Below are 12,665 nucleotides of genomic sequence, written 5' to 3'. Positions count from 1 at the left end.
CCTCGGTGTGTGCACTGCAGGGGGCAGGGCGTGTGACACACACACTTCTCCTCTCATGCCGCCTGTTACTAGGAACGCGGGCGGGAGAGGAGTCACAGGACCCGCCCCCTTACTGAGAAGCCCGACGGCAGTGCGGGGCCCCGGTAGGACCCTGCACTGCCCCATATTCCAGTGGGTGCCCAGGACCGGACCCCACAGCCTCAGGCCCCCGGTATTTCCGCTCATCCTAGAGGTTTGGCAGATTGCATTTGACAGTCCATCTACACAACAGCAAAGGGCCACAACAGCAGGCTGCATGGTGGGACCTGGCAGGGGAAAGCAGCCTTTCCCCTGCTCATCCTAGAGGTTTGGCAGATTGCATTTGACAGTCCATCTACACAACAGCAAAGGGCCACAACAGCAGGCTGCATGGTGGGACCTGGCAGGGGAAAGCAGCCTTTAGTCTTGTATCCACAGAACACATAAACTAAAACCACCTTTTCGAGAATGCACTGGCTGTAATGCCTGCGCTATACTTCCTTTAGATTTTGTAACCTGGAACTAAGAATGTTGTGTCTTCCCTCATTTGAAGCAGACAGCATATTTAAAGGAATAGGATGTTTAAAGGTGAGTGAATAATACATAATTTGCTCCAGGCTTGGCAAATTTGATAGCACAGATTAGAGTGGAGTTTCACTAATTTATCTGTATATGCACATTTCCATGTGTGCAAGCTACTGTACTGTGGATAGGGAAAATAAGCAATGTTTCTGTTTGCTTTATGCATAAGGGGATGTGCACAAGTAAGTGAATCTAAAAACTCCACTATTACTTGCGCTTTCACGTTTGCCCATTCATCCAAATACCTGCTGATCTCTATTTAGTATAATAACAAATATTGCCCTACAGATAGCATCTGCTGCAGGCTGTGGATTATTCGTCCAGGATAAACAGACAGCTAGGAAGTAACACACCAGTTACTTTGCAGGATTTGTCTTGCAAACAAAAACAGAAAGTTCAACTGCAATTTAAGTTCAGCACTAACCTTGTCCATCAGGAACCACACGATTTGCTAGACCAAACTCATATGCTTCCCGGGCCGTCACTGGCCGCCCCGTGAGGATCAAATCCAGAGCTCTTGAAAGGCCAATTAACTGTGGCAATCTCACTGTTCCTCCATCAATTAAGGGAACTCCTGAAAGATTAAATAAATATGTTTTATTAATATCAAGTGTACTACAATTTTGTCAGAGAAGGAAACGTTAGGTATTATCCGCAGTCATCTATTGCTTATGGATGCAATTACCATTCTGCAAATTTCCCTAAAATGTAAATAAAACTTCTGTCCAGAAACCTTATTGGCTATTGTATACAAATGCAATGCAAGTCCTACTCCAAGGAAGCCACTGTGGTATAATTAGATGGTTTGTTTAAAAAAATACACAGATCTATCAAGTTTAGCCCTCCCAAAAAATCTTGAACTCATCAGAGCTAACAGTCAGAACCTATGATATGCAAGTATCCATTTGCACTAACTTGTAACTCAAACATAACATTTCATTTCACCCCGTTCACAAAAGAGCCCCAGCCTTATACAGTAATGAGTGAATACTGGTTAATTCACACAGGACACAGGTACGTGCAGTTTTGCTGGACGAAAAGCTATGTGATTTTTTTTATATATAACTAGACCCCATCAGATTTGCTTTATGTGTGTTATACATTAGTGATTCTATATGTATTGTTGGATAAAGGACAGTTTGCCCAGGAATAATAATAAGATTTTTGCACTAACAGAAAATTATTTTATCTCCGTACATTGGACACAGCCATCAGAATATCTTGACCATTGGGTTATATCGCCGGCAGTAGTAGGATAATAGGCATACAAACAAACACATAGCCAATGCAGGAGCGTTGCCTTGCTGGTGGCCAAACCCCCAATCTGCAACAACTCACCATGCCAAAGACACCCTCACTCGATGGGAAGATGAATCGTCCTGTGCAAGGATCCTGGGAGCTTGTACCATTTGGCAAGAATCTTCCTCTGCAGAATCTTGGAATGGTGTTGAGCATAGAGTACCACATTGAAGGAGGCCACCATTAGACCCAGCACTCGCATGGAGGTGCAAATGTAACTAAACCGGTGGTTGTGTAACAAGCGCAGATGATGACAAAGCTTTTGCAGTTTATCCTGGGGAAGAAAAACTCTGGCCATGCCTGAATCCAAGGTCAGACTCATTTATTTCAGATGAAGAGAGAGCACTAGAGATGACTTCTGCAAATTCAGAATTCAGCCAAACTCCTCAGGGGTTCAAATCGTTACAGAGAGATCGAACACCAGATCAAGCCTGGAGGGCACCTGAAGTAGCAAATCGTCCAGGTACCCAACTATCAATATCCCCAGTAGTCTTAAGTGTCAGGACTGGTGCCAAAACCTGTGAAAACACTGGAGGGGCCGAGGCAAGACCAAAGGGAAGAGCCACAAACTGCTACTGAAGCTCCCCCACTGCAAACCAAAGGAAGCACTAGTGACTGCAGCAAATGAGGACATGAAGGTAGGTGTCCTTGATGTCTATCGAGGCTAGGCAGCCTTCATGCCAAGGAAGACTTATCCGTGAGCTTAGAGGACTTGGGCTGCCAGGGGTGAAATGAGCCTGTGCACCGAGAAGGAGGGTCCTGACTTCCGCCAAGTCTCCCTCACCTACTTAACCTGTGGAAGAAAAGTGAATTTACCACCGCTGAGATTCTTAATGATCTCGTCTAACAAAGCACCAAACAAACAGTCGATGGGCACTTCAGTCAAAGCCTTCTTAGAAGTTTGATCCACTGTCCAACACTTAAGCCATAGTTGTTGAAAGACCAACACAGAGGCAGGCAGACAGCCAGGAGACCAGCTGTCCCGAATCCAACGCCACATCATAAACATACTTGTGGCCCAAACCATTTGGTCTGCCAACTCCACATATACAGGGGAAACCTGCTTCACCGCCAGACCTTGATGCAAGAGCTTAGTCCCTCCGTCAGCATCTGCGAGACCAAGGCAGACGGCAGAGCCAGTCTAATCATGGCACCCGCGACCATGTATATCTAAATTGTAACACTCATAGCCTTCCTATCTGGCGGGTCCCGAAATGGGCAGGGAATCCTCAAGGAGAATGACAGTAGCAATATTAAACCTGGAGATATGGGGATGCACCATCGGCGGAGTAGCCCGCTTCTTCACAAACGACTCCTAAAAGGAAGAGTCCAATCCTTATATATAAAAATCATTAAAAAAAAGAACTGTAAAGAAAGACCCGAGATGAGTTTTTGCATTTGTGAGTACCAAATGGAACAGTTGGATCCTTAGAAGAGTCAGGCGTATTCTGGATATTAAGAGTAGGGATGAGCTTCGCGTTCGAGTCGAACCTATGTTCGACTCGAACATAGCATGTTCGAGCGTTCGCCGAACACCGAACATTATGGGATGCCCGCGGTCTGTTCTCTTTTTTTTGCTTTAAATTTCATTGATTCCTGTCATTCAGGGCACTACCCGGATCCCCATACACTTTTTATGGCCAATAAATTGCATATAAGGCTTCAAAATGGGGACCTTTAATTTTCTGAGTTCTACCCCCATAGACTTGCATTGAGTTCTAAGTTCGAGTTAGAACTTTTTCCATGTTCGAAAGTTCGAGTTAGAACCGAACACGGGGTATGTTCGGCTCATCACTAATTAAGAGTCTCTTTGACCGCCTTGACCAGGGCAGCCACTAACTCCTATTGCTGAGCCAGTTTTGCCACAGGTATCTCATCCTTACTATCAGAGAATTCCAGATCTGCGGCAGCGGAAGGCTCTCCTACTTCCGAGGAAGAAGGAGGTGGATGATTATTAGCGGAAGAGCGTGACAAGGCCTTTGCTATACGTGAAACAAAGCCATCCATCACACAATGAAAAGAACCAAAAGTCAAAGCGAGGTGCAAGCCACCCAAAACCTCAGGCAGAAAACCAGCAGACTGTAATGAGGCTGGAACGGGGGCAGAGACTTTGCAGAGTAAATAAACGGGTGAAACAATTTAAAGAGACCCACATCTCTTTTCCATGTTGGAAGGGAAACTCTGTCCTCAGAAACTTCAGCCGCACCTTAATTGAAGAAGAAAAAACAAAAACAAGAAAAAAAACTGGACCAAAGACCCCAGCAAAAAAAATGTAGGTCCTATCTCCTAATTGCTTGGCAAAAAACTGAGTGGGCTGTTGCAGACAAAGGGCCACCCCTGGGTTAGCTTTGTGTTTTTTGGTATGTGTACGTCCTACTCCTGCAGGTGACAATATAAACCAATGGTCAAGATATTCTGATGGCCTTCAATGAACGGAAGAGAAAAAAAAAAACTTTCAAAAAACATTTTTGGACTAGTGGGGCAGAACAGATAAACTAAAACCATATTTTCAAGAAGATACACTTGCTGTAAAACATTCTTTAGATTTAGTAGCCTGAAACTAAGAATGTTGTGTTTCCTCATTTGAAGCAGACATGATATTTAAAGGATTAAAAAAATTTGCTTCAGGCCTGGCAAATTTGATAGCGCAGATTAGAGTGGAGTTTTACCAATTTATCCGTATATGCACATTTCCAAGTGCACCAGCTACTGTGGACAGGGCACATAATTAATGATTCCCTTTGCTTTATGCATAAGGGGATGTGAACAAGCAAGTGGATCTCAAAACTCCACTATTACTTGCGCTTTCACATTTGCCCATTCATTCAAATACCTGCTGATCTCTATTTAGTATAAAAAAAATATATTGCCCTACAATAACATCTGCTGCAGGCTGCAGATTTTTTGTCCAGGACAATCAGGCAGCTGAGCAATAACACACCAGTTACTGCACAGGAATTAGGGCTTTGTCAAACAATCCTCATTAATAAATGTAACGTCAGTAATACACAGTAAAGGCAACGCTGTAGACTGTCAGCATTTCATAATTATGATTTCTTTGATGATGTTCCTTTGTTTGCTTAGAACCTGTAAATTAACTACAGTTGGTATAAGAGAGAGGCTTGGATGTGCTTCATCTTACTCACATGTTTCTCCCAGAAAGGGATCGAGAAGACAAATTGTCTCTGGATTTGGAAAATATGAAGACAGATGTGTCCACCACAGTTGTCAAAATAGGCAGTACATCAAATAATGCAACATTTTGCTTGTGTGGCTTGAAAACAGACCACATGATTGTAAACACAGAGCAACAGGACACCATGAAAGTAGTTCTCCCTGTTTGCATGTGGTGATGCAAGCTCTAATTTTAGCCCTGTGGAGCTGTCAACAAACAATGACTACCATGCAATGAACACCATATTAAATGTGGGGTACTACTAGGAAGATTCTCCACTGCTAAACTTTAGAAACTAATTATTTCTTACCACTCCTAAGTTGAATGTTTGGTGAAGAAAGTTGGCTCACTTAAATATGGAACATGCATGTTTGTGTCAGAAAACTTTGGACAAAACCAAACAAAGATCTCCTACTGAAAATAATAGACTTCTGTTAAAGTACATGTAAACCCTAAATGAATTACATGTAGTTTGCTAAAGCGTTGTATATAATAAAAACTAGGGATGCACCGATACTGAGCATTTGGGCGAGTAACAAAACAACCAACGACAAAAAAAACAAAAACTTTTTTTTCTACTTCTTTCAACATGTTTCTACACCCTGAACAAATTTTCTCTTGTGTGAATGAAGCCTTAAGCTGGCCATACACCTTACAATTATCTGCAGATTTTCTGTGGTCAGATGGAAAAGGTGCAACAGATTCCTCCATCTACACTAAACTGTGTGGATGGAGTAATCTCCACCTGGGCCAATCTGTTGCACTTTTTCCATCTGACCACAGAAAATCTGCAGATAATTGCAAGGTGTATGGGCACCTTTATACTTATCAGAAAACAGCCAAGAAACTTTGTGCCAGCAGGGTTTTTTTTTACAGAGCAGCGATCAGGAGCGGGTGAGTGTCAATGTGCAAGAAAAATCCATTTTTTTCCTATTTCCTTTTAACGTGATTGAGTATCTGATTGAACACAGCTTCACCTTATTTACTAAGCACAGTGAATACTTTTGCACGATATTCTAATTATTCGAGTTTCACCTGTATATACATATATATATATGCCCTGTCAGCTTTCTTTTCCCATCTGTGTCCCATTGAAGAGATTTCACTTAACGTCCTGTGTGATAGCCTCAACAGAAAGTGAGAGGAAATCCCTCTAAAGGTGGCCATACACTGTACAACCATGGTTGTAAAGTGATTAAAAAAATGTACAATCTGCCCATCTTGGACAGGCAGATCGTACTCTCGATCATCGCAAGCCCGCCCCCCTGAGGGGCGGGCTTCCGATGACCGCAATGCTGAACGGGCAGTGTGCGCGTGCGCACACCGGCCCGTTCGGCATTTGTCTCCCGAGCACCGTTCAAACCAGCCGAAAATCGTACGATTCTCGGCTGGTTTTCTAACATGCTCCTTAGACAAAAGACATGCGACCGTACAGTAGAAACGGTTGCACGTCTTCGTTCACACTGTTCGATTCTCGTACGATCGTGGGATTTCCCGCGATTCTCGTACGAGAATCGAGCAGTGTATAGGCACCTTTAGGAGAGGGAAATCCCTGATAGTCAGCAGGGTCACCAGAACCAGTATCCCCAGTGGAAGGTTTCCCTTCCTGTTCTGGTGACAACCCCAAATTTGTGATTTTCTTTTACTTTCAGTGATAATGCTCACAAGGACAAATAGAAAGGGCGGATCTTCCTGAAGGGGGACACATACAGCAATAAAAACCTGACAGGTGTTCTAATCCTTCTCTACTTTTTTCAAAGTGAAAAAAAAAGTTTTGGTTTCAGTTGCATGTTAAACCTTTACCTCAGGGGTAGCAAACCTCCGGCCTTCCAGCTGTGGTGAAACTACAAATCCCATGCATCTCTCTTCGGGAGTCATGTCTGTGAGAATGTCTGTGAGGCTGTGAGAATCTTGCAATGCCTCATGGGATTTGTAGTTCCACCACAGCTGGAGGGCCGGAGGTTTGCTAACCCTGCTTTACCTGTTGCATGTGTCAGACTTAGGGCCCAGCAAAACAAATGACAAACGCACTCAACAATTTGTTACCAGTTATACAGTAAGGTGCACACGAAATGGGCTTTGAACAGTAGAAAGGCATCATGGCACACTCACAAACTAGCATGTAAAACAACTTGTCTCACCACTAAGGAGAATGACAGTGGTTTGGATACACGTCTTCTGCAAAGGATGTGTAAGCCGCACTGCCGCGCCAAGGCACCTCTTATAGTGCGGTCCTAACGCTAAACTCATAGTCCTTTTGCTTTACCGATTTGGTGCAGCGACGCATGGGGTTTCTCAGCTGCCAATGGGATGTGCTGGATCCCTTGTGTGTTTCTGTACCTTTAAGGAGGTGGGGCGTCCTCCTGACAGGCCTGCACCCAATATGATATCTTCTGCCCCCATGTGCTCCAAGATGGTGAGACTTAGGGCCCATTCATACTAGATAGGTGACTGGTGTTTTTCAGTAACTGAACAACAACAGTCAACGCTAGAGCACACTGAAAATAATTGTTCTCTATGTACACCACAATGGGGTTGTGATCTGTGGTGCAGTGCCAAAAAATGTAGACCCGCTGCATTTTTCCTCAATGCACTGCACCGCACCACAGGTCACCAAATAGCAGTACATAACAATGTGCTGTGTGGGAATTTGAATGGAGTGTACAGTTTGTACACTCCAAATAAAGTTAAAAAGGAAAAAAAAGTAAACACACAGCTGAAGCCATCACAACACACTAGCCCAGCCAGGGGGCAAGTGTGAACGGGCCTGAAATGAACAACTGTTCTTCCCCTAGCACGAGAACTAGCCACATTATTAAGATATGGGCATGCCTATTGCTTCACAACCAGATGCTGCTATATACAGTAGATTGCACTAGTGTTCTTGCACTTACTGCACTTCATCAGCCTTTTGAGAAGCTGTGAGGTCTGATCTCTTGATATGAAGCACACTTACACAATATGAACTGATCCCAGAATATATTTTGTAAGAATAGAAATGCAAACACTACTATGGCAGATGTTCAACATCACAGCAATAGTATAAACATAGTAGAGGCCAAACAAGTGGAGAAATGGTATCTGGGACAAAAATGTAAACAAAATTGATACATACACTTATTACAGATGTCGTTATGAAATGAAAATACTTGTCTTTCGAGGCAAGTATTTCCCAAAAGATAACCATCAAAGGGGTTCCTGTCTTACTTGTTTTGTGTACAGGAACTACATATCTTAGTGACACATATTATAGTCAACTCATTGAGACATGGGAATTTGCTTATCGACATGTACTATAGTCAACTCATTGAGACATACGGGAACTCATTTCTTATTAAGGTTATGTTAACAGTACATTGGATACTGGTACAAGAAGAATGCTTTGTCTACTAAATGAAACATCTGCACATCAACAACAAAAGTAAGTGGATCTAGAGAGTGAGTATATTTCCACTTTTGCAGCCAAAGTGGGATACAATCTACTTTATATTTGTTACATGTTCCCATTCACATAGTATAACTTTAAAAAATGTTTAAAATTTGCTGCTTACCTTTTTATTTGTTGAAAAATAGGATTTTTGTACTCACCGTAAAATTATTTTCTCTGCGTTGAAGGACACAGTGGAGATTTGGATTTATAGCGCCTTCTTCAGGAGAAGAACAGTAGGCACAAAACAAAAACTCAGCCTAGGGGTTGCCCCTGATGGTGGCCAAACCCCCTAACAGCTAGAGCAAACCCAGTTAGTCGCAAAGCAGTACATAGAACAACCGCAAACCAACCAGAGAGGTGGGTACAAGACTAAACTACTCCACACAGTCAGCAATGTACGATTGCCATCCAAAGTCTGCCTGACCGATAGACATGCAAGGGCCCCTGCGGACAGAAAACAGCACCATGATCCCCTTCTGGAGGCCGAACAAGGGGAAAGCTAACATAGCCAAAAGACTTACAAGGGGAAAAAGACAAGGACCAGTAGACAGAGGTGCCCAGAAAAAAACAGCTGGAAAACATTTCCCATGTGCTTGGGATCCCAATACAACTCCTGAACACACAGAGCAGGCAACCCAACCTGCGAGTGAGATAAGATATATCCACCAGGTGCGAGGGCGCAACCAAGAGCCTGCAGAAACATAGGCTAAATGCACGCTGGGAGACACATACCGTAGATAAACACTCCGATCAATTACTGAAGAGCAGAAGGCTGATAGTTTCATGATGTACAGACCAGCCCCACAAGGAATCCAGGGACAAGTGCTAGTCCCAGTCCAGCTACAAAATGAAAGCTAAGATTTGCCCCACAAAAATAACTAGGAACTAAATCTAAATCCCGCATCAATACCTACAAGGAGCAATGTAATCCCAGTGGAAAAAGACCACTGAGTCATAGCCACATAGGAACAACATCCCAAGAAGCCTTGGTTTCACAGGACCCCAGCAAAATCAAGCCAAAAAGTAGGCAGAAAAAGGCATGGCAGGGAGATCCAGAAGATCCCACGAAATGTCCGCCTGAAGTCATACCAGGACAGAGACCAACTACGCCCAGTCAAATCCCGCCCTCGAAGAACATGCGAAGGAGCAACTGCAGAAACATAACAGGGACAGTCCATAGTAAAAAAAATCCTAACCTATAGGATTAGGATGGAGCCAAGGAAAGGAGAAGGTTAATATCCTCAGCAAAAAGGCATGCAGACCCTAAAAGGAGCCCAATGCGAACAACACTGGTAGAAGCTGCAGGGAAAACTACCAGTGATGTGAAATACCGGCTCCCAGTGAGTTTTTTTTTTAGTATTAATTTATAAAACCGTAGAACCGTGTAAGTGACTAAAAACACAGCTGCGCCAAAACAACCCCCCATATGTCTCCAAAATTAGGAAACCAGTAGCCAGGGCTAGAATACACAATCTGCACACCTTGCAGGGTGAACAAACACCTAGGATAGATTACCATCCTGGGCACACTGCGATCCGACAGAAAGCGGCATCACAAGGGGCGTGACAGGAGGACAGATGCCCACACCGACATGGCAGCTGCAGAAGGCTGCAAGCAACAGCCTTGAATATGGGTAATCCAACCATGGGTGTGTGCACCCATGACGTCATGAGGGGCATGACAGGAGGGCAGTTGCCCAGTGACATGGCTGCCGTGGCTTCCCACTGCAAAAGGATGCAAGCCGCTGCCTCAAGTAACAGTCAGCCCGACCGCGTGGTGAGCACACCCGCGGGAGGGCTCAAAAGCACACAAGGCTAACAGGCCACCAGGCTTCCCAACAAGTAGAAAAACAACACAAGGTTGCTGCCTCCGTGTCTATACACCACAGGGCTGCCAGTAAGCCCCTCCACAACGGGGACACTGACAGTGAACTCTTGCCCCCAACATACTGTATGTCCGGTATATACCGAAACACGTGGACAGGCTATGTGAATGACTGGAGAACCCACCACCAATCTGATGCATTAAAAACTTATGACGCCAAAACAAGTGTGGCACCTGTCACCACACAGCCAGGCACAGCGGATACACAGCCAGACAAGGCAGAAGGGGACAAGGGGTACCCAAAATCAGCTCCATACCACCCAGGGAGGAGAAGGGGGAAAGGAGAGTGTTCCTTATACTTACCATACCTTGATAGGAAAAGGGGGTCCCCTTCCCGTGAGAGAATGCCCCATCTGCCGAAACGGTGGTTCTTTGTGCGTGGGGGGCACTGTGACAGAACAGCATGTCATAAAGTCATATGGGCCCCCCCCTATGAGGAAAGCTCACAGGCTGCCCCAATCCAGGATCACAGCCGTCCCCGCATGTAGCTAAGGATCTGCATACGTTCGATGGCTGAGCTGGGGGGACTACAAGTATCTAGAATATCCAGAGATTCCCTGCAAAAGAAAGGAAACTAATATTCCCAGCCGGGAGCTTAGGTCCTAACTCCTTGACGCTAGGCATAAAACTGAGCTGGCTCTAGCTGTTAGGGGGTTTGACCACTGTCAGGGGCTGCCCCCAGGCTGATTTTTTGTTTTGTGCCTACTGTTCTTCTCCTGAAGAAGGCGCTATAAACCCATTGGTAAGGGATTCAAGATCTCCACTGTGTCCTTCAATGAATGAAAGAGAAAATCCTATACAAATCTTGCTTAACTTCCTTCTATGTACTGTTAAGGAGAGGGTTAGAGGGAAGGCTGGGGAGTTATGCTTACCATAATTAATCCTGTCTGTACTGTTCTATCAGATCCTATTATAAGAGATATGCACATGTCTGTCCTAACAAGGGTAAAGATATCAAAGCCAGGGTGGTACGCTGTATGTTAATGCACTTTAAAACAAAAAACTGTTCCTAAAGCCGGGCATATAGATATATATTACAACCTTCGGCCACTGTAAGAATACCCGAACTGAGCTTGCAGCTGATTGGCTGTAGGCTCCCTATGACCGAGAACTTTCAAACCTGCTCCTTCGATCAGCTGATTGAGGGATGTCATGCGGAAGGGTGTTGACAGAACTGGAAGAAATGAAAGCTGCCTTTGTGTAATCCTACTCGAAAGAAACACCTAAAAAGGTAAGATATGTTTTTTTTAGGGCTGCAGAAATGAACGATTAATTCTCCGATGAATTTCTTTAGTCGATTAAAAAATGTTTGATCGGTACTCACCTCTCCGCCGGCTTCCGGGTCTTCCGGGAGTTCAGTCGGAGATCTGGTGACGTCACGGACATCGACGTCACCGGACTCCTCCTCCTTCCCTTTGTTAGATGACGGAGACGAAGAGAGAAGATTCAGAAGTAGACAACAAGAAGACAACATTGTGGTTTGGTTTCCAAGGGGCCCTTATCAAAGTGAATATTCAAGGAGTTTAGTAAATGAGGTAAATCATGTGCAAGGAAATATATATATTTTTGAAAGGTCCCCTTGTGCAGTATTGGGTATTCAAAATAAAACACAGCTTCAGCTCATTCATTAGCCTAAGTGAACAGTCTTTACCCCTGTAGTAAATCAACCCCAATGCTTAGCCTGAAATGTAGGCTGGAAGCATCTGCATTTTTCCCCACTTTTTGCATTTTCCATTAATCAAAACACATCGATTTAAAAAAAATTTGATTAATCGAACACTTTTAATTAAATAAAAATTTTAATAATTACCAGCCCTAGTTTTTTAAAATATTTTTTAGGTAAACATAGTGAATGGGAACACATAAACATATAGAGGGGTTTTCTTAAATAAATTTGACTGCAAAACTGGAAACATTTTAAATGAAAACAAAAATCATCTTCTATCATAATTTAATCTTTAACTATCTTTAATTTTAAAAAGCCAATGAAGCTGGCGAGAAACAAATATTCTAGAGCAGTGCTTTCATGTATTAACTGATACTTAGGGGAAACAAAATAGATGGAGCCAGATCCCCTGTAACTTCTCTTATCCCATTGCGACGGAATAAAATAAATCTAGAAAGAAAGTGCCATGTGATAAGGAAGTCCAGATACGGGTTTATTCAATCAAAGAACACTTTATACACATCCCAGGGCTGTGGGAGTGGGGAAGCTACTTGAGGTTGTCAGTGACATCACTGCAGCAAGATGTCAAAGTCTTGACCACTAAATGGCCA

General features: G+C 43.8%; 1 protein-coding gene across 1 annotated transcript in view; it reads right to left on the bottom strand.

Annotated features, from left to right (window-relative positions):
- LOC108790133 (probable enoyl-CoA hydratase echA8) overlaps nt 1–12,665 on the bottom strand; it is a 53,155-nt gene that overhangs the window by 12,214 nt on the left and 28,276 nt on the right. Inside the window, exon 5 of the mRNA XM_018560342.1 lies at nt 1,025–1,174. Within this exon, the coding sequence (XP_018415844.1) occupies nt 1,025–1,174 (150 nt within the window). The remainder of the gene's footprint in view (nt 1–1,024; nt 1,175–12,665) is intronic.

Source organism: Nanorana parkeri, unplaced genomic scaffold (assembly GCF_000935625.1).
Source record: "Nanorana parkeri isolate BGI_ZX_2015 unplaced genomic scaffold, ASM93562v1 scaffold451, whole genome shotgun sequence".
Lineage (NCBI taxonomy): Eukaryota > Metazoa > Chordata > Amphibia > Anura > Dicroglossidae > Nanorana > Nanorana parkeri.
The sequence above is the reverse complement of the archived record's forward strand: the minus strand, read 5'-3'. Positions and strand labels throughout refer to the sequence as shown.